The sequence below is a fragment of the Tetrao urogallus genome (assembly GCF_951394365.1).
Source record: "Tetrao urogallus genome assembly, chromosome: 27".
In the NCBI taxonomy this organism is placed as follows: domain Eukaryota; kingdom Metazoa; phylum Chordata; class Aves; order Galliformes; family Phasianidae; genus Tetrao; species Tetrao urogallus.
The window spans coordinates 1469463-1491130 of record NC_136840.1 but is presented as its reverse complement, the minus strand read 5'-3'; the positions used below and the strand labels follow the sequence as shown (position 1 = coordinate 1491130).

General features: G+C 58.7%; 2 protein-coding genes across 2 annotated transcripts in view; one reads left to right on the top strand and one right to left on the bottom strand.

Moving 5' to 3' along the window:
- CIAO1 (cytosolic iron-sulfur assembly component 1) overlaps positions 1-1504 on the top strand; it is a gene marked incomplete at both ends in the record, with an annotated part of 2052 nt that extends 548 nt beyond the window's left edge. The window contains 6 exons of the mRNA XM_079547509.1: positions 76-224; positions 297-408; positions 509-597; positions 787-988; positions 1094-1181; positions 1258-1504. Of these exons, the coding sequence (XP_079403635.1) occupies positions 76-224; positions 297-408; positions 509-597; positions 787-988; positions 1094-1181; positions 1258-1504 (887 nt within the window). The remainder of the gene's footprint in view (positions 1-75; positions 225-296; positions 409-508; positions 598-786; positions 989-1093; positions 1182-1257) is intronic.
- Positions 1505-2358: 854 nt separating this feature from the next.
- On the bottom strand, positions 2359-21572 carry SNRNP200 (small nuclear ribonucleoprotein U5 subunit 200; the record flags this gene model as incomplete). Its single annotated transcript, XM_079547430.1, has 45 exons — positions 2359-2513; positions 2601-2693; positions 2815-2896; positions 2973-3133; positions 3233-3409; positions 3495-3638; positions 3729-3850; positions 4063-4227; positions 4317-4506; positions 4664-4772; positions 4898-5006; positions 5254-5405; positions 5594-5772; positions 5860-6051; positions 6297-6524; positions 6796-6956; positions 7415-7588; positions 7788-7977; positions 8133-8287; positions 8506-8624; positions 8772-8878; positions 9279-9362; positions 9508-9588; positions 9693-9845; positions 10146-10343; positions 10515-10703; positions 11009-11140; positions 11478-11588; positions 11729-11878; positions 12267-12390; positions 12725-12918; positions 13050-13220; positions 13468-13623; positions 13777-13914; positions 15034-15207; positions 15412-15495; positions 16363-16499; positions 16657-16756; positions 17455-17607; positions 17881-17979; positions 18535-18590; positions 18889-19081; positions 19201-19372; positions 20755-20918; positions 21528-21572. 45 exons carry the CDS (start codon positions 21570-21572, stop codon positions 2370-2372), a joined length of 6411 nt encoding a protein of 2136 aa, XP_079403556.1. The 3' UTR covers positions 2359-2369.
- Between the last annotated feature and the right edge of the window lie 96 nt (positions 21573-21668).

Below are 21668 nucleotides of genomic sequence, written 5' to 3'. Positions count from 1 at the left end.
TTGGGGGGGTGCAAGTTGGTGGGGAGGGGCGAGGCTCTGATCCGGATCCGCCATCATTCCCTCTCCCCCGCTCAGGGTCAGGCTGGGCCTGCCGGGCAGTGCTGGCCGATGGCCACCAGCGCACGGTGCGCAGGGTGGCGTGGTCGCCCTGCGGCTCCTATTTGGCCTCTGCCAGCTTTGATGCCACCACGTGCATCTGGAAGCGGTGCGAGGACGGCTTTGAGGTGAGGCCCCGTCCCCCTGCCCCACCAGCTGCCCGCAGCAGAGTCCCGCAGCTCTGTGTGTTGTCCCCACAGTGCGTCACCACGCTGGAAGGCCATGAGAATGAAGTAAAGTCGGTGGCCTGGGCGCCCTCAGGGAGCCTGCTGGCCACCTGCAGCCGTGACAAGAGCGTCTGGGTCTGGGAAGGTGAGCGCTGGTGCTGCGTGTGGGAACAGACAGGGCCCGGAGCACAGCGTCCCCACTTGTGTCCCCATTTCCTCATGGAGAGGGCTGTTCTTCCCCACAGTGGATGAAGAGGAGGAGTACGAGTGCGTCAGCGTCCTCAATTCGCACACTCAGGACGTCAAGCACGTGGTCTGGCACCCCAGCCAGGAGGTGAGAACCAGCCCCAGGGGCAGCAGCACCACGAGCTGCGAGCGTCCCTCTGTGTGTTGGGAAAGGCTCCGTGCTGGAGGGCTTTGCTCTCAGACACGGGCTTTGAGTGATCCTTTATAGAGCTCTGGAGCTCTGAGGCTCCCAGCCCCTCTGGCTGGGGCTGGTCTGTGATTCTGATTCCTCTCCCAGCTGTTGGCCTCGGCCAGCTACGACGACACGGTGAAGCTGTACCACGAGGAGGAGGACGACTGGGTGTGCTGCGCCACGTTGGAGGGCCACGAATCCACCGTGTGGAGCGTGGCCTTCGATGGCAGCGGCGAGCGCCTGGCGTCCTGCAGCGACGACAAGACGGTGCGCATCTGGCAGTGCTACAAACCTGGCAACGAGGAAGGTGAGCTCCCCCCTTGCTGTGGCTTTGAACGCTCAGCGCTGTGCACGTGAGTGGTTTTCCCCCTCCTGACCAGCAGCGCGCTGAGCTTCTCCTCCTGTCCTTTAGGGGTGGCGTGCAGCGGCGCCGACCCCACCTGGAAATGCGTCTGCAACCTCTCAGGCTACCACAGCAGGACCATCTACGACGTGTCGTGGTGAGCGTGCAGCAGCAGGGAGCTGCTCCCTCCTCTCTCAGGATTCGGGTGCTATTTCACGCCGTCTCCCCTCCAGGTGCCGCCTCACCGGAGCCTTGGCCACAGCCTGCGGTGACGACGCCATCCGGGTCTTCGAGGAGAGCTCGTCCTCCTCCCTGCAGCAGCAGCAGCCCACCTTCAGCCTCACAGCCCACGTGCCCCGGGCGCACTCACAGGACGTCAACTGCGTGGCCTGGAACCCAAAGGAGCCGGGGCTGCTCGCCTCCTGCAGCGACGACGGCGAGATTGCCTTCTGGCAGTACCAGCAGCCTGAAGCGTGCTGAGGGTTTGGGGCGTCGCGGCGTGGCTGTGCTTCTCCTCAAGCCCACTGCTGTTACAGAGAAGGGCATGGGGCTGAGCGACCTGCGTCCCGCCGCCCTCTGCCGTTTGGACTCCGGCCTTCTGGCAGGTGAATTTTGTCTGGCCCAAAAGCCGCAGCTGCTCCGCCAGGAGCGGGGGTGGCTTTGAGAGAGGGGAACGCTGCCTCTCCCTGCCGTGCGCTCAATAAATCCCTGCTGTCAGCCCGAAGCCTCCAGGCTCTTCTTTTTTGGGGAGGGCGGAGGTGCAACCCCTGGGGCTGGAGGCTGATGGGGGAGGACAGGCCAACAGGGAACAGGTTTGGTGAGGGCTGGACCGTCCCAGTAAAGCACAGCCCCAGGGAGCTGCTGCTGTGCCTGAGCTGCTCCCAGAAGCTCCTGGGCTGGCGGCAGCCTCTGCTCCTCCTGCCAAACCCCAGAACCGCCGCTTCTCCCCGCTGACAGCTCACTTTGCCTTAATTAGTCCTGCTAATTAACTTGCAGCAGCAAACCTGAGGGCATAGAAGCACTCAATGAAGCGGGAAGGTGCCGAAATTGAGCCTCACAGCTTTAAGGGAGAAAGCAGAGCGGCTCAGGACTGCTTTGTCAGGAGGAAACAAACCCAAATGCTTCCGTGCTTTCAGCCACAAACAAACAGCAGCGCAGTGGGCAAAAGAGGGTTGGGGAAAGCTCAGCATTTATTCCAGCTGCTGCAGACACAACTCCATTCTAAAAAAAACACTGTACAACATCCTAGAAAAACAGGAAATACACACAGAGGGAGGTGAGAGCACTGCGGTTTGGTCACAGTTTGGTCACGGATCCTCACCGGCGCGGGGCAGCGCAGCCCCCACTAATCAGATTCGCTGTCGCTCTCGGCCTCCTTCACGTCCACGCTGAATTTGTACTCCTGGTCGCAGCCCATGTAGGCGTCGCTCATGAAGTACAGCGTGTAGTTGTGCGTCCCCGTGGCCGGGGCCACGAAATCCAGCTTCACCTGGGAGCAGGGGAGGAACGAGGCGTCAGGGCTGCGGGGTCGGGGGGCTCAGCGAACGCAGCGCGGCCCCACGCAGCCCCCGCTCACCTTGGCCTTCTGCTGCAGCGTCAGCCGCTTGATGGAGATGAGGCTGTTGGACTTGGAGTCGCCGATCACCACCCACCAGCCCTCCTCACGTTTCTGCCAGGGGATGAAGAGCAGACACACAGGCGCAGCGCTGGGGACGGAGCCCATCTCACCCAGGCGGGCCGTCCCCAACGTTCTGCTGCCCTAACAGCCCTGCCCAGCTCCTGGCACTCACCTGGGGGAACAGGGGGGCGATGACGGGGCCGGTGACCTCCTCCTCACGCTCCAGCTGCACCAGCACCACCACGGGGCCTCCGCTGCGTGGACAGAAGCAAAGTCAGGGCGCCGCCGCGGCACCGCAGGGCCTCGCCGTGCTGCCGGCCCCCTCCTCACCTCCGGATGCTTTCCTTCTCCACCACCTCGTAGGACAGCTCGATGTTGGGGTAGCGGTTGCAGAAGCGGGCGACGTCGGCGATCTGCGCATCCGAGAGCTGCAGCAGCGCGTTCCGGTCCTCGTCCTCCATCTCCATGATGTCAAACACGCTCTCCACCCCCTGCAACAGCACGGCTCTCAGCCCCGCGTTGAAGCCGGGTTCCACGCCACCACCCCTCATCCTCCAGCACGGGGCCAGGCGTCGCGTTTTGGGTTTTACCTTGTCAGTGCAGCGCTTGATGTGCTCAGAGGTGAAGTGAGGCAGCTGCTTGAGGTAGGAGTCCTTGGACCACATGGCTTGGGTCACCATCTGTGCCAGCTCCATGGCGGCCAAGGCGGGGCTCAGCCACCCGTTGCTGGACAGGACGTCCACACACGCCTGGATCAGCCGGATTGCCTGCAGGCGGGGGGCAGAGCTGGGTTGGAAAGCAGCGCTCGGGGATACAGCAGCTGCCCCCCACCCCTCTGCCGCCCCACCGCACCTTGCTGAGGATCTCCTCCGTGTCCGACTGCAGCTCGGCGCTCAGCTGCATGCGCGATAAGTGAGCCTGCAGCAGGAGGTTGGTCTTGACGTGGGGGTCGTTGAATTTGGGGTTGGTCAGCTTGTGGGGGACCTTCTGGGCCAGCTGTGGGGAGAAACGAGAGAGCAGTCAGAGCTCGGGCCTCACAGAGCAGGAAACAAAGGCGGGCCCTGCAGCGCCGCAGCTCCAGCTCACCTGGCGCAGCAGGTTGTCCTCGTGGTGCCGGATGGGGATGTTCTCATACTCAGCAGCGTTGGAGATGATTTCTATCAGCCCTCGCACTTTGGTTTTGGCATTGAGGGACATGCTGAAGAGCTCTGAAGGGCAGAAAGGGAAAAGGGGTCGGGAAAAAGCGAGCAGCGTTAAGCTGGGCAACGTAAGGGATGCCTTCAGGCAGAGAACACGCAGCCTCATGCTGAGCGGGGGGGGGATTCACGCACACAGCGCCTTCCCTCCTTCACCCACATCATCCAGAGAGGACGGAGAGCAGGAGCAGCAGGCACTGCGCTGCCTCCCGCGTTTCCCTCACCAATAGTGGTGTAGTTGATGTAATAATAGGCTGCAATCATCCCCAGGTTGAGGGGAGCCACGTCCATCTCGTCCTCGATGCTGATGCACTTGGACTGCTCCAGGTCACTGAGGGTCTGCTCCACCAGCTCCGAGAGGTGGTCAGAGAGGTGCCTGTGGGACACGCCTGCGGGCACAGCAGCGCGGCTCAGGAACGCCCCGGGATGGGGAGAAGCTGCCCCAGTGAAGGCCTCCACTGCAGAGCCCTCTGCTCACCCTGCAGGTTGTAGTAGTTGGGATTCTGCGTCATCCTGCGGTACAGGAACGTCCAAGTCAGGTAATCCACTGCATCCTGCTTGTTTTCAATGGTCTTGGTGACAATCTCGGCGTTGAAGTGATCGTGCATGCAGTGGTCCAGGTGGGATTCCACTGGCAGGGGCTCGTAAAGGAATTTCTTGAAGAAATCCTACGGCAGAGCAGAGGTAGAAGGGAAGGGGATGAATAAAGCCAGCACCTCCGGTATCACAGAGCCCAAATCTGATTGCACTGAGCTTGCCAAGGTGAAACCCACATCCCAGATGGGATATTTGCAGGCCAGGAACGGCGCCCTGCCCCTCACGCACCTTCTTGGATCCCTGGCACATGATGACGCAGCGGCCCTCGTCGTCCTGCAGCGGGCGGTTGGCGTGGCCCACCATCTGCAGCACGTCGTAGATGGGGTAATCCACGTACCTGGGGCACGGAGAGGAAGGCTTTCATGGAGAGCAGCTCCGTGAAAAGCTCTCCATGCTTTCAGCCACCGCCTGGGCAGCGCTGGAGGACTTTGGGATTCGGGTCGGCGGCGCCGCACAACTCACGCGTGGATCTTGCCGTTGTAGTACTGCGTGTCCATGATGATCACCAGGTGAGCTGCAATGTTCATACCCCAGCAGAGGCTGCGGGAGGCAACCATCACCTGCACTGCACCTGGAAGGCATGGAGAGAGCAGTCAGCCCAGGGGCAGAACGCATCCCGGGGCACAGAGAGACCCAGAGGTTGGACATTTGGGCAGACGGACTCAAGGCACGAAGAGGAGAGATGAAGTTGAAGATCTCTTAGGGATTTTAGGACCGGGGAGGCACAGGCAAGCTGACATTCCCAGCCCAGAAGACCCAAAGCACAGCCGGGTGTGCCGAGGAGGTTCAATGGGGGGTGTCCCCACCCCAGGCCTCACCAGAGCTGAAAAGCTGCTCCACCACCCGCCGCTCCATGGCCGTCAGCCCCTCGTGCAGATAGCCCACACCATTCACCAGCGTCTCCTTCAGGGTGTTGTCATTCAGTTTGTCCAGGTAGGGCACCAGGTCCTTCTCTGCACAGTGCAGGAACCTGCAAGGGACGCGGGGGGGTAAAGGGACCCCAGCCAGGCCCATCAGCCCGTCCCCCCCCAGGGGACAGCTGAGGCCCAGCAACGCGAGCTCTCCCTCGTCACACGCAGCCCAGGCTCCCCGCCTCGCTGAGAGGAGGAAAAGCCAGGCATGGGATGCCACGTGGCCGCAGCACCTTTGCACCTTTACCTGTGTCTCTGCACGTCTGAGGCACACGTGGTGAGGATGTTGATGGCCGTGAGCCGCGTCTGCTTGCGGGACGGCACGAAGACGATGATGGGCTTTTTGGGAGAGTGCTTCATGATGGCGTGGTAAACCGGCTTGGCCATGGAGAGCAGGCGGGTCTGCGTGTGGCTGATGTTGAAACCCTGCAGGAAAGAGAAGCGGGCAGCGATGCCGGTTGGAAAAGGGGCAGAAAGGAAAAGGGGGAACGGCAGCGACTGCCCAAAACCCACCTGGATGTGCAGCTCCAAGGGCACGGGGCGGACGTTGGGGTGGAAGTTGAAGGTGGAGGTGGCGCTGCAGCCCAGCCAGTGCGCCACGTCCTTGGCGTTGGACAGGGATGAGCTGAGGGCCACGATGCGGATGGGCCGCTCGATCTGCGAGGAGATGTAGCGCATCCGGGAGCAGATGACCTCCAGCACGGGCTGAGGAGGGGGGGACAGGGCAGGTTGGAGCAGGGAGGGTCGGAGCAGAGGGGGGGGGAAGCCCTGCAGAGCCCATCCACCGCTCCTGAGCTTCCCAACGCCCTCCTGCCCCATCCCACAGCACAGGGGCAGAAGCTGAGCGCCCACCCCACAGCCGCTCTGCTCCCAGCTCTCACACCAACAGGGTGATGAGGATCAGCATCGCCCCACCGCGCCGGGCCACCCCCCACTCCCCCATCCCGTACCCCATTCTCGCCCCCGATGAGGTGCACTTCATCCACGATGAAGAGGTTGACGTTCTGGACGTTCTTGCGCTGCTTCCAGCGCCGGGACAGGATGTCCCACTTCTCAGGGGTGCTGATGATGATGTTCCCTTTGCCCAGCAGCTTCAGGTCAGTGCTGGTCTCCCCCGTCAGCAAAACCACCTTTTTATTGAGACGCTCCTGGAACTTTTCGTACCAGTCCATGAAGACCTGAGGAAAAAAGCAAGGGGTGCCGTGTCAGCTTCCCATTCCAATCAATCCTGCCATAGCCCTGGAGATGCACAAAATGCACACAGAGCCCAACAGCAGCGGGCCGGAGGTGCAGCGGTGTCTCTTTGCTCCCTCAGAGACATCAGGAAAGCAGTTAACCAAAGGATTCAAACCGTTCTGAGAGCTGTGCCAGCACAGAACGGATGGGGAACGTGAAACGGGGGGAGGACAAAGAAGGAAAGCAAAGCTGGAGCAAAGCTCCAGGGCTTACCTGCTCTGCCAGGGCCTCCATGGGGGTGATGTACACACAGCGTCCCTCCGAGTTCTGGAGCAACATCCTGAGGATGGCAAACTCAGCACAAATGGTTTTCCCACTTCCCGTGGGGGCACCCACAAACACGTTGTCGTCGCTGTTATAGACGGTGTTAAACACTGGGACAGACCAAGAAAGAAGGGACTTACATCACCCAAAGGTCGAGAGAACGCACCCTGCGCCCGGCTCACACAGGGAGATGCAGAAAAAGCTGTCTGAGAGTTGTAGGATCAGAGCACAGCCCAGCTGTGAGCTCCCTGTTGTGGCCATGCCCAGGAGGATGAATGCAGGCACAGCAGCTTTGGGTCGCCCTCAACCCCATCCCTACGAGCAGCACAGATGAAGTTTGGACCACAAGCTGCAGAGGCACAGCTTCCAAGAGCAAACCTCAGGCTGCCTGGTGTGCAAAGGAACGCAAAGATGCTCTGGCTCATGAAAGACTCAGAGGCAGCAAATCTGTGTGGCTAAGGGAGGTTTGCTATTTGCTGCAAGAATTCCTCATGTCTGAGCCCCAAAGGACGGGAACCAGAACCCGGGGAGAAGCAATTTGGAGGAGGCAAGCAGTGCTGGTACCCACCCTGAGTCTGGATAGGGTTGAAGAAAGGGAACTTGTCCTGGTAGAGGCTCTCGAAGGCGCTGTTCCTCAGAGCAGACACGGGCAGCGGCTGCAGGTCCAGCAGCTCCGTGGGAGGGGGGTACTTCTCAGGGAGGATCAGGTGGCGGAAGGAAACGGGCAGCTGGGTCTCACAGGCTGTCAGGCACACAAAGCATTCGCCGCTCAGAGAACGCTCCGATGCTTTCATTTCCTGAGCTGCTCACCTCAGGGAAACCCAGCCTGGAAGTCAGCAGGATGGCAGCAGCCCTTCCCCCAGCACAGCCCCGAAATCTGATGCATCTCCACCCTCCTCCTCCCCACAAGACCCCAGGGGGGCAGGCAGGGTGGGACGTACAGAGCCAGCGGTCAGACACCACCCGGATGAAGTACTGAGGGGGCAGGGGCTCGAACACGGGCACGAAGAAGGTGACGAGGTGCTCGTCCTGCGCGTATTTGGCCTTCAGCAGGAAGTACTCGTGGTGCAGGATCACCTCGCTGTCCACGTCCTCCACCAGGATCCAGAAGGCTTCAGACGAGCCGTGCACCTGAGCAAGAGGAACCATCACCACCCTGCTCCAGGAACTGCAGCCCTGCACAGCGAGCCTGCCCCAGAAGCACCACCCCAGCGTGGCATCCATCAGCCTGGCTGCGTTTCCCTGCCCCCCTTATCGAGGGCAGCTCCTCTCGGAGCACAGCTCACCTTCTCATCCCACTGGAAGTCGGGGGCAATCGTGAGCTCCACTTTCAGGGTAGAGCGGGTAATGGGCTGCAAGTGGACAGAGAGCTCCAGCTTTGGGAACAGATGGACGTATTTGTGGATCGTTTTGCCCATCTTGGGCATGCGGATCAGTTCTCCTGCGAGAGAAAGGCACTGCCATCAGGACTGCAGGGTGAACAACAGCTCTGGGACTTCACCCAGAGCAACGTCTGCAACATGAGCACAGCTGGAAAGGGAGAAGTGCTACGGGAAAGCCTCAGCCTTCCCCAGGCTGCACCGTGAAGCTCTGCCTCCTCAGCCAGGAACAGACAGCGCAACCTCAGCGCTTCAAGGCTCCCAGCCCACGTCTCAGTACCTATTTCATTGTGGTTCAGGTCATAGAGCCTCTCAAACGGGAAATTCTTCTTCTCAATCTTCTTCACCACTTCCTCGGGCAGCTTCTTGAACTGGCGCAGAGGGCACATCGACTGCCACCTGCAGGAACCAGGGCCGGGTGAGGCGGCACCGAAACGCAGCTGCGGCCCTCGCTGGGTTCCCCGCACTGCCCAAGGCCGACCCACAGCCAGGCACCCCTGTAAGCCTCTGTTAAAGCAGGGAAAGCCCAGAGGCGCTGTCACTCACATCCGTTTGTCGATCATCTTGCAGAGGTTGAGGGTCTTATCGGTGAGCTGAGCCCAGCCACGGTTCAGGACGATCTCGAAGATGGCACGCATCAGCCGCCCTGCAGACTGGGGCAGCACTCAGAGCTCAGCTGGGATCCAACACCTCCCCCTTCCCACCCCCCGTCCTCTGCTTTGAGCTCACGTTCTTCACCCCCAAACGCTCCCAGGAGGAGCGAAATGACTCAACTCCCAGCTTTGGGAGCTTGGCATTTACGGCACAACAGTCTTGCAGTCCCTAAATTATCTTCTTAGGATTCTGATTAAAAACTCAAGACTAATTTTTCTCCTGATGGGAGCTGGCCCTCCTTAACACTCGCAGCTGTAGTTATTTTCCAAGCCATTTCAAACACCAACTCCATCCCTGGGTTGCAGATTGCCGTCCCTCCCACCAGCAGGGAGACCGAGACACCGATCTGCAGGCACCAGGGAGGAGATGGAGGGGTGCTGGCTGCGCTCCCTCACCCACCTGGGTAACGTACACCATGTCTGCCATGAGAGCAAAGCCTTCCAGCTTCAGCTGGGAGATGAAGGCCTGGAGGAGCACGTTGATCTGGGGAAGCAGAGCAGAGGGCTCTCAGCTCACTGTGAGCAGCAGAAAGCTCTCCGGAGCTGCAGGCCCACATGGCAGCTCTTGCAGGGACGGCCGCTCTCCCAAGGTGGGCAAGGAGACCCCAGCAGGGGCAGACAGGGCTCACCTTGGCACTGGGCTCCTCTATGCTTTCCTTCACGGGGATTGGGACTCGCTCCAGCAACTTCTGAAGCTCAAGCTTCTCCTCCTGAGGAAATCCAATGGAGAAGTGATGAAGCAGCCCCACACAGGACAAAGATCTGCACCAACCCCCGCGGCATCAGGGCTGCATCTCCCAGGACGGCTCCATACCTCCCTCACTGTGATGTTTCTGAACTCTGAGGACAGCGAGAAGACCCGAAACAGCTCAATCTCACTCAGGGTGGGCTTCAGGAGCTGGTTGTACGTTTGCATTGTCTCGTTGGTGATGTAGTAGTGGCTGGCAATGCGGCCCAGCTCTGTCACCTGCAGCAAAGACAGCAGCCATAGCGAAGCAGCAGAACGACACGCGACCGCTCGTGGCACAGGGAGAAGGAACAAAGGCCACAGCTGGGGTAACGGCAGCAGACAAGCTGCAGGTAATCCCTCAGGCCTCAAATCCCCCAAGGAAAGCTGCTTTGCCCAGCACACAGCTCCACACCTCACACCTTCCCCTCCTCAGCACTGCCTGGGATTTGCATTCAATCGCTGAGATCACACCCTTCTCTCAACCACAGGACACTCTCGCCCAGCTCTGCTTGGCCACAGCTCCTCTCCCCTCCTCACCTGGAAGTTCCCTGTCTTCTTGTCGTACTTCACCAGGTTGTTCTTGTCCAACATCAGGGCTGCGGTGTGAACCAGATCCAAGCGGCGCTGGTCCAGCAGCGGATCCCCCTTCAAATCATCGTGGGAAATCCCATAGAGAGTGGGGGAACGCAGCATCCGGATGTACAGGTAGGTATAGCCAAGCCAGTTCACTGCATCCTGAGGAAAGCAGCACACATCAGAGCCCACAGCCCGACCAGGCAGAGCTGATGCGTCGCTGCACAGCTCCCACCATCCCCAGCAGCTCTCTGGGTGCACAGCAACACACAGAGCAAACTAAGGCTCACCCTGCCCCACTCTGTGGCCCACACAAAGCAAACTAAAGCTCACCTTTGCGTTCTGGACGTTGCCCAGCACAGTTTCTGCATTCAGCATGTCTGGCAGCTTCGACACCATCTGACTTTCGATGGGGAGCTGCTGGTTGAGCAGGGACAGGTAATACTGCAGCTCGCCGTGGGATGTGATGAGGATCCCCTCACCTTTGGTGTCGTACTGAGGCCTCCCAGCACGCCCCAGCATCTGAGGGATGAGAAAGTGAGGTCAGCAGAAAGAACAGCTTTCAGCTTGGCAAATTCCCCTCGCCGTGTGTCTCGGGGCTTCGCTGCCAGTCTGCTGCCACAGGAGGCACAAAAATACCTCCGATGTGCCTGGGCAAGATAATGGGAATCGTTTGTCTGCTGTCCTACGGATCCCATCCTGCTGTGCCCTGACAGCAGCACAGCTCCCAGCACAGCTGAGGCAGCCTGACAGCACAGAGCAGAGAGCTGCTCTGCTAAGGAAGCCTGAAAGCAGCCGCAGCAGCACAGCTGTTGGCGAAACTTCACCTGCAGGATGTCCAAAGCTCCCAGCTCAGTCCAGCGCCCCTTCTCAGGGCTGTACACCTGCGTGCCTTTGATGATAACAGTGTGGGCAGGGAGGTTCACACCCCAGGCCAGCGTTGCTGTAGACACCAAAACCTGCAGGAGCAAAAATGGGGATCAGCAAAGCCACGCAGGAACCCCTTCCTAAGGTCAAAAGGATCCAAAAGGTTCCTGATGGGCACAAAAGGGACAAGGGCTGGAAACAGTGACTGCCTGGACAGCTCAGAAGAGGAAGGGGGGCTAAACAGCAAGATCTGGGACCTTCACCCAGATTGACCAGCTCCCTGCACGAGCCTGGGAAGATCCTCTGCCTTCCAGGTGTAATGCAGACACTCAAAGGAGAGGGCAGCAGCTGGGAAGTCTCAGCCCATGCTGAATGAGGCGATCCAAACGTTCCTTGTGTGAAATCTTCCCCCTGGGAAGCACAGCTCACCTGGATGTGTTTGTCAGCAAACAGATCCTCCACCAACGTCCGGTCCACCCGTGTCATCCCAGCATGGTGAATGGCAAAGCCGTAGGGCAGGAGGTCCTTCAGCTCCAGGTTCTGCAGCACAAACACAACCAGCTCAAGGCTTTCGGGCAGAACAGGAGCCACCGAAGGCAGCGCAGATCCTAAAGGAGGGCTGCAAACCCGCGCTGGGAGCAGCAGCACTGTTTTTCCTACAGCCCCAGCTGTGTGATTACCTTGCACTGCTCAGCTTCCGTCCTCAGCACCTCGGTGGAGGCTGAGCCCTCTCTCAGGAAGAGGCCCAGGGTGTCTTTCTCCAGACACATGTCCCTGATGGCCCGCGCTGTCTTGCCAGTCTCCTTCCTGGAGTGAACGAACACCAGCACCTGTCAAACAAGGTGGTATTGTTGTCAAGGGGGAAAACAGCACGGCTGTAGCTGGTAAAGGCCCCCAACCCAACCTGCTGCTCAAGCTGAGGGTGGGAAGGTTTAAATGAAACCCCTGATAGCAATCCGTGCTGTGCAGCTAAAACAGAGCCAAGAGCTCATGAACTAACAGGGCAGCATCACCAAAATCCCCTCCTCTTAGAGATGGGCAGCTCATGCATCCATCACACAGGGAGGACAAAGAACAGCAGTTTGTGTTCCTTCCTCCCTCAGCCGTCACCAAGTTCGTAAATCTACCTCTTCCCTGCAGCAACCACAACCTGAAAGCCTCAGCAGCAACAAAACAGAGCAAGGAGGGTGTGACAACAACAAGGCAGAAGTACCAGACCTGGTTCTTCCCAGCGTGCTCCATAATCTTCTCATAAACGATCTCATTCATTATCTGGAAGCGTTTGATTGCTTTCTTCTCTGTGATGCCCACGTAGGTCTGCTCCAGGGGCACCGGTCGGAAGCTGGAAGGAAAACAAGGCCACCAGTGAGCAGAAAGGAGAGATGCTGACACAAAGGGCCAGAGGCAGTTTGTCAGCCACACCACTTCCTCGAAACGCAGCCTGGATTTCATGTTGCTAAGCTCAGCACACTTCCCTTGTGCCTCAGCTCACTGAGAAACATCAGCTTAAATACCAAGGGAAGGGGCAGGATCACTGCTCCTGCTAAGCAAAACACAGGGGGCAAAAATGGTGTTGCACCGACGACTGCAACCTCACGTGGCTTCCACCAGACAGGACCACAAAAGCTGCCTCCTCGGCAGGCTGCCCCACAGTCAAAGACCTCCCCCAGCTTTACCTGTTATCAAAATAGAACAGGCCCTTGGCAGGGTCCACTCGGAGGAACGTCGCCACGTCCTCGTAGTTGGGGAGGGTGGCACTCAAGCCAACAAGCCTGACATCCTCCTGGGTCATCTCAATGTTACGGATGGCTCTGGCAACCAAAGATTCCAGCACAGGCCCTCTGTCGTCGTGCAGGAGATGTATCTCATCCTAAAGAGGAGCAACAAGGGCAGTTTGGCCCCCAGCTCAGCCTTTCCTTCCCAGCAGCCCTGCTCGCTCACAGTCCAATTCTCTCTCCACCCTCGGCAGCCAAAGTCGCACCCGGCCGCGGCGCTGCTCACCAGGATGACCAGCCGCACCAGCTGGGTGTACGTGCGCTCCCCCCCCTTGCGGGTGATGATGTCCCACTTCTCCGGGGTGCAGACGATGATCTGGGTGGCACTGATTTCCTCCTTGCACAGCTGGTGATCCCCCGTCAGCTCTGCCACGTTGATGCCATAGGTTGCCAGGCGCTGCGAGGAAACCCGCAGGTGAGGGTGGATAAAGATGCCCCCCCAGGACAGCAGGGTGCCACAGCTCACACCCACACCAACACCCTCACAGCCCACGGAACCCACAGCAGAGGTCAAAGGCACGATCCAAACCGATTCTCTCCCAGCAAGCTCCTGCCAGACACGACACCCTCCTGCAACCACAACCTCTGCAACAACCAAGCTCATCCTCCCCGGCCCGCAGGAGCAGCCCCAATCCTCTGCTCACCTTTCCAAAGCTGCCCACCATCTCCTGCACCAAAGACCTCATGGGTGCGATGTAGATGATCTTGAACTCGTCCACGTTGATGGTGCCATCCATGTTGATGTGCTTCCCTATTTCTCTCAGCATGCACATCAGCGCCACGTTTGTCTTCCCGGCGCCCTACGATGCGAGCAGAACCAGCCCCGTCAGCCTCACCGTCACCTCCCCAGGCTGGGGGCTTCCCTACAGCGCTCTGCTTCGGCACATCGCCCTCGCAGAGGTGACAACCAGCACTCCTGCCATCGCAGGGGACCCCAGCGCCAGGCTGCTCACCGTGGGAGCGCACAGCAGCAGATTCTCATCCGACTCCAAGGCAGCGCGGTAGAGTTTGCTCTGGATACGGTTCAGTGTTTTAAACCCTTCAAATCCAGCCTGGGCATATTTGGGCAGCTTTTCCACTGAAACCAATTGCTGAAAAGGGAAAAAAAAAAAGCATCTAACTCAACGTCTCTGTTTCAGCATCTCCCAGGCTGCAGGGCATGTGAGACCTCAGCAGGGTCACATTGCCACCAGATGGCCAGAAGAGATGAAGCCCCGTGCCCAGAGATCGTGGTCCACGGTAGGGAGAGATCAAACGAGGCCGACCACCAGCACCCCATCACAAAAATGCCAACCTCCACCGTGTTCTCACAGTGCAACAGATCGACCCACATTTCCCTGCCCAGCACTGATCAAAAGAGGCAATTTGTCACAGCCTCGTCTCTGGCTCAGCAGCAGTGAAGATTGAGCACAACAGCAGAGCTGAGGCAGCTAAATGGGGCACGGAGCCCCGAGGCAGATGCTCCAGCACAGGACACACACTCCATAACGAGGAACTGCTTCCAGCCACCAGCAATTTCTCCAAGAAGCCGGACTCAGCCTGCTGAGTGTCAGAAGCACAGAACGGCCAGGGCTGGAGGGACCTCGGGGATCGCGGAGCTGCAACCCCCTGCCGCACGCAGGGCCACCAACCTCCACATTCAACAGCAGCCCAGGCTGCCCAGGGCCCCATCCAACCTGGCCTCCAACACCTCCAGGGATGGACGGGGCATCACAGCTTCTCTGGCAGCTGTTCAGCCCCTCCCCGCTCTCACAGCACACAACTTCCCCTGACATCCAACCTCCAGCTGCCCTCCCTCCATTCAAACCGTTTCCCCTCGTCCTGCTGCCATCTCCCCTTGCACAGAGCTGACTCCCCTCCTGCCTGCAGGCTCCCTTCAGGCCCTGCAGGCTGCACTGAGGTCACCCCCAGCCTTCTTTTCTCCATGCTGAACAAGCCCAGCTCCCTCAGCCTGTCTTCGTGGTGGAGGTGCTGCAGCCCCTGCTCATCTCTGCGGCTCCTCTGCACCCCCTCCAGCAGCTCCCTGTCCTTCCTGTCCTGGGGGCTCCAGCCCTGGACGCAGTGCTGCAGATGGGGCCTCAGAGAGCAGAGCAGAGGGGGACGATGGCCTCCCTGTCCCTGCTGCCACCCTTCTTCTGATGCAAAGAAACATCTGACACGTTCAGAGCAGCCCAACAAAGCCTGTGCCTAACAGGCAGCAGGTCACCCACCTCCTCAGAGCCAAAAGGCTTTGGTTTCAGGGCAGGCACGTGCACCTCCTCGTAGCCCTTGCGCTGCCTTCGGAAGGAGCCATCGGGCAGCTGGCATCGTTTGTTGGCCATGAAATGACTGCCCTGAGCAAACACCAGGTCCTCCAAATCCAGCACCTGCCGGGGAGCCAACGCCTGCAAACAGCACAGGGAGAGTGAGAGGAAGAAAAACACAACGCTCCCCTGGCACTTTGATCCCGGGACTGAAGGAAAAGGAGCTGGACCCAACTGCTGAGCGCCTCTTTAGCACATCAGGGGCTTATCTGCTCACCTTCCTGCCCCCACGCCTCCAAAAAGCCCTTTTTACACTGGGGAACAGGCAGCTTTGAAGAGCCTCACCTCTCCTCCTTGGTCCAGATCCATGGTCTCCAAGTCAGTGTCCATCCTGGACTGCCGAACGCGTTCCCGGCGAGAGCGCTCCTCCTGCGCCAGGACACAAAGCACCCAGCCCTCAGTGCTGTGGCAGTGCAGGAGCTGCTCAGCCTCTTCCACAGCCTGCCCAGCTCTCCTGCCATGCTGACCCAGCCACAGCCACGCACAGCAATTCCCTCAAGCGCAGCCATTCGTGTAACCAGAGCCAGTCATGTCTGGCACAACTCAGAGCCCCCAGGGCCAGGACAGGAGCTGCCTTCCAGGAGACAACAGGAAAAGAAGGGAGCGAAAACACAAACCCTGCCCAGCCCATAATATGCCAACACCACTCCTCAAACATGGAGACACAGCACCGGCCCTTCACATCGCTGCAGCCCACGCTGGGGTGCTGTTTTGGTTCGTTTCCTAACGTTACACCAAAGCAGCACCGTGATCTTACTGCTAGATAAGAAACAAAACCCCAGATCACTCCTGGAGCCGCAGCTCTCCAAAGGCCAAGCAGAGCTAAAGCAGCACACTGGTGAGACTACAGAGCACTGCTGGGCTCCCTGGCCTCGAGGTCACATCCAGACCTTGGTAACCGGGAGTGGAGCAGGGGTTACAGCTGTGCTTTACGGGCTGAGGAAGCTGAGAGCTCAAACAATATTACAACACAGCCAGCTCTAACTGAAACCCTGAAATTTGCACACGTCGGCATTTTTTGGTGGCGAAGCAGAAGTTCAGACAGCTTAACAGCAGCGGGTGATGAACACGGCGCCCTCCCAGCCGACTTCCAGCGCTCGGCTCAGCTGCGTTTCCCACGTTTTCAAGATCCCCGCTGAGTCAGCGGCTTCCTCTCCCACCAGCAGCACAACGTGGCTGAAGGCCGGCAGCTCTGACAGCAGAAGGACCCCGTGGTTTCTCCCCCTGCGGCCTTACCCGGATGAGATCCTCCTTCTCCGTCTCGTGCAGCTGGTACAAGAACTTGGACAGCTCAGGATCTGCTTCCATCTTCCCCATGATCCTTTCTTTTTCGGCTTCGCTTTGGGCGCTGGCCAGCAAAGTGCAGTACAGGACTGATGGAAGAGAGTTCAGAGATGGCAGGAGGCCGTGAGGATCAAAGGAGGGGGCAAACATCAAAGCCCCACCTTCACAGGGAGGCACTGATGGCAGTAAGAAAAGCCTCAGGGAGCCCCCGAGAACAGAGGCAAGGTCAGAGGGAACCCCGCTCACTCATCATCCGGTGCTGCCGCAGCACTTTGATGAAGTCGAAGGTGTTGAAGCCCAGGAGCAGAACAAGCTGGTTTTCACACTCCCGGTCATCACTTGCGGTCTGGGATGAAGAGACACGAGAAACAAGGAGTTATTTCTGCACAACAACCCCTGCTTTGCTCAGGCCACGTGAAACAAGAACTGAAGTAACCAAACAGCTCCAGGGCTGATTTGGGCTGCAGACACAAAGCCCGTCCTCTGCGATTCCCCTTCCTCCCCAGCATTTGTAAGGAAACACAACTGGCTGGCACTGATCTCCCAACAGAAAAAAAACACCCCCTTCCATTGGAAGAGCATTTCTCTGGGTATTGAGAGCACCTCGGAGCTTCCCTGCACACACAGACACCAACGGTCTCATTCAGTCACGTAATTTGAAGGAACACAGAGGTGTTGAGGTGACAACTTCCCTGCCAGGAGCTGCCCTGACGCCGCTGCAGCCCTGCTCTTGACACCGCTGCAGCCCTGCTCTTGACAACACTGCAGCCCTGCTCTTGACAACACTGCAGCCCTGCTCTTGACAACACTGCAGCCCTGCTCTTGACAACACTGCAGCCCTGCTCTTGACAACACTGCAGCCCTGCTCTTGACAACACTGCAGCCCTGCTCTTGACAACACTGCAGCCCTGCTCTGACGCCGCTGCAGCCCTGCTCTTGACACCGCTGCAGCCCTGCTCTTGACACCGCTGCAGCCCTGCTCTTGACACCGCTGCAGCCCTGCCCTGACGCCGCTGCAGCCCTGCACGCCGCCTGGCTGCTCACCTTCAGGATCTCCAGCACTTCATCTGCCTTCTTCTGGGAAACGATGGCATCGTCATAGAAGCGGCTCAGCTGCCGCTGGAGCCAAAAGGCGTCGATGTCCCGCGGATGCAGATCCTTCTTCTTTGAGCTCATCAATTCACCCGATGCCACAAGCTTGAAAAAGCAGACCAACAAAACAACTCATAACAATGTCACCTTCTTCTATTAAAATCAGACATGAGGCATTCGTGCTGCAAAATGAGCATCTCAGGGCTCCCTCTGCCCTCAGACAGAACGGGGAACAGCAAATGTCACACATCCCAAACCCTCCCGTGTGACTTCGGGCCTCCACAGCTGCTTTCCAGCCCTGCCTGAGCTCAGCTCCGTCCACAAACCAAAAGGATCCCAGCCCACACGACCCCAGATCGCATTCCACATCCTGCTCACGTTGGCTGACAGGGTGCAGCGGACGACGGCTTCGTCTCCTTCCATGTCGTCATCAGAGGCCTCGTCACGCACCTCGCCATAGATGTCCTCATCACCTTCCTGTGGGAACACGACTTCCCAGTAAGTGGCTTTGGCACACGTCAGAGAGAAGCTTCTCCTTGGCAGAAACGAACCATCTGGCAGCTCGTGCCTGAAGGGAAACCATTGAGCTCGTGCTTTTAACACCAATGTATTCCTTTAGCTCGGATAAAGGGCCGCGTGGTCAAATTATTTCCACTCCTTGGATCTCAGAGTGACTGCAAGAGGCTCCTCTGTGCCTCTTTTATTCTCTCAGCCCCCCACAGAAACGATTCCACACAGCCCTTCTACGAGACGCTTCCAAACGATGCATTTCAGCTCATCCCTTCCTCCTGTCAAGTCTGCCCCAGGAGATCTAAATATCACCATCTGCTTCCCATCGTCCTGACTCACGATGAGCCTCGGATTAGCAAGATAATCAACAAATCCTCCCAAGCCAGGAAAGCAGCATCTGAAATAATCCCTCCTCTCCTTCCTGGCACAGATACCCCAACCTGAGTAAAACACATCAAACACGGCAGCTGCTGAGCAGCCGAAAGCGAGGAGACGTCAGAGCGAGCTGCAGTGCCTCCTTACCTCCTCATCTGACTCAAACTGCACGTTCACGCCGTACGTCTCATCAATGTTGTCATCTGCGAGGGAGAGCGGAACCAATTAAGCAGAAAACCTGCAGCCCATATGCAGGGCTCACAGATCCCCCACCTCCGCACGTCCAAGAGATGAAAAGAACGTCGTTCGGAGGCTTGAAAACCGTCCAAACGTTTCCCAGCTCCTCTGTGTGAAAGCACGATGCCTGCAAGCAGGCTGCACAAGGCGCCCCTGCTGCTGCGTGCCTTCCTGCCCACCCCTCTCCCAAAACTGCAGCTGTGACCACACGCGCCCGCACCCACCGTCTGAATCCCCTCTCACCGCCGTCATCGGTGCCCGTACCCATGTTCTGAATCTCCTTGTCACCACCGTAATCCGTGATCTTCTTGCCCAGGTTCACCAGCACGTGGTAACGGGTGTCGTCAGTCTGGCCCAGCAGCAGATCGATCTCCTTGCGCCTCTCCTTATCGCGCAGCTTCTCGTTCTTCAGCACCGCCAGCACCTCGTCGGCAGCTCCGCACAGAATGTCTCGTGGCTGGGGAACAAGCAGCAGCCGCGCCACCAGCACGAGGTCAGCAGGGGGCACAGCTCGTGCCACACAGCAGCTCCCCCCATCGCGGCATCGCCGCCGCCACGCTGTGCCCCCATCCTCACCTGGTCCCCGAGGGCGGCCTGGATGAAGCTCAGCAACACCTCGTAGGTCTCCCGGGTCTCCTTGGTTTTGGGTTTGTAGATGATCCCCACCATCTCGTCGATGCCCTCAGACAGCAGGGTGTAACCCTTCATCTTGTTGATGTCGTGCCTGTCCTCGTCGCGCTTCCTTCTCCTGCAAGGAGGCAGCACCCATGGCAGCGCCCAAGCAGGGAATTCTGCAGCCTGTGCTGCTGCAGGACAAAGCGCGGCCCTTCTGTTTGCCCACCCCCCTGTTTGCCCACCCCCCTGTTTGCCCACCCCGCTGCCACAGGAGCGCAGCCCCCAAACCCACAGCTTTACAACAAACCCCAGAAGCGTTTCCACACCTCAGAGCCCAACCCCTTCCCACAGGCAGAGCCGGGAGGCGCCGCTCTGCCCAGCTTTGCTGCCCCAGCTTTACACTGCGTGGCGCTGCGGGAGCAATGGACGTGCTGCCAGGGGGCTTTCCATGGAGGAAAAAACAAAGCAAAACTCTACTCTCTTTTCCTCCTTTTTTTAACCTTTTTCATTTCACTTTTAGGTTCCTGACGTGGAGCGCTGAGCTCCAAATGAATATGCAAACGAACACTCACTCTGCATATTCCAAGCTGGTAATTTTTAGCCTTTGCTCACACCACCAAAGCAATTTCACTACGCAGCACCCTAAATAGCTTTCTACTACATCTACCAAATTAAAGCACGGGGAAGAGGATCTCAAGGACTGCGTTCAGCTTTGTGCCTCTCTCTGCATGAAAGGTGCAAGGCATCGAGGTGCTGGAGGACACCCAGGGGAGGGCAGTGGAGCTGCAGAGAGTCTGGAGCAGGTTTACAGTGAGCAGCTGAGGGAACTGGGGTTATTTAGCCTGGAGAAAAGGAGAATCTCTACATCTGCCTCAAAGGAGGACGGAGTGAGGTGAGGGTTGGTCTTTTATCCCAAGCTCTGAGGAACAGGAGAAGAGATTCAGACCCCAGGTTGTGCTGGGGAGGTTCAGGTTGGACACGAGGAAATATTTCTTTACTGGAAGAGCTGTGAAGCATTACAACAGGATACTGGGGAAGGAGTTGAGTCTCCACCCCTGGAAGGATTCAAAAGATGTGTGGATGCTTGGGGGTGGTCTGATAGATAAAGGAATGGCTTTAGGGTAAAAGAGAAGAGATTGAGGGCTGATGTCAGGAAAAAACTCTTCACTGTGAGGGTGGTGAGGTGCTGAAATAGGGGAGCTGTGGATACCACAACCCAAGGCAATGGATGGGGCAGCCTGAGACGGAGGGGGGCACCCAGCCCAGGGCAGGAGGTGGGACTGGGGGGCTTTGAGTCGCTTCCAATTCAACCACGCTACGATTCCACGGCTCAGTGACACTGCTCAGTGCTGGACGTGCCAGTGGGACTCCATAACCTCACAGCTCTTTTCTGACCTCCACGACTCTGCCATCCCACATTGCTCAGAACCAGGGAAGCACCGCAGACCCCCCCCAGAGCCTCCCCCACCAACACACCCCTGCAGCAGCACCCCCAGACCCCGCGCTGCCTCTCACTTGGCACGTCGCTCCTCCTGCATCTGCGGCTTGGTGCGTTGCGCCTTGTCTCCCATACGGGTGCCCTCCAGTTTGCCCACCAGGGACAGCACCTCTCCTGTGGGTTCATCACGCCGCGTCCGGTCAATGAGAGAGCGGTCAGCTTGGAGCACGAGGTTGGAGTTCTGGGGAGGGAAAGGAAGGGAAGAAGGAAGGGAGAGAGGGAAGGGAAGAAGGTAGAGAGTAGGGAAGGGAAAGAATGGAAGAGGGAAGGGAGGGAGGAAGGAAGGGAGGGAGGGAGGGAGGGAGGAAGGAAGGGAGGGAGGGAGGGAGGAAGGGAGGGAGGGAGGGAGGGAGGGAGGGAGGGAGGAAAAGAATGCAAGAGGGAAGGGAGGAAGGAAAGAAGGAATAAATAGAGGAGGGAGGGAAGGGAGAGCGTGAGATGGATCACGCGGTGGGTGCATCCTTTATGCTCTCCAGCCTTGCTGCACACCCGTTATTTTCCTCCCCTCCTTTCCCCATTGGCACCACAGCGGCTCCGACCGCATTCGTTTTGTCCCTCCACCCACAAGGTACGCGGGCAGCAACTCCAACCGCGGCGCTGCTTTAACGATCCCGGATTTCAAAGCTCCTGGATTTTACCAGGCCTGGTTTTAATTACCACAGGCCTTAACAGCCTCCATCTATACAAGAACCGCTTTACCGGCCCCGCGTCAGCGGCCCCACAGATGGGGAAAGCCCGGCGGAAAGAGGACGACGCCCCCGCTGCGCACAGGGTTGAGGCCCGCACTCACCGCCTTGTACTCGTACTGCAGGCTGCGAGCGGTCACGTCCGCCATGACGCCGCCTGGCTGAAGGCCACCCCGCCGCCACCGTGCACGGGAACAGGCCCCGGAAAGGAACTTCCGGCGGAAGCGGAAGAAGCCCTGTCCCTA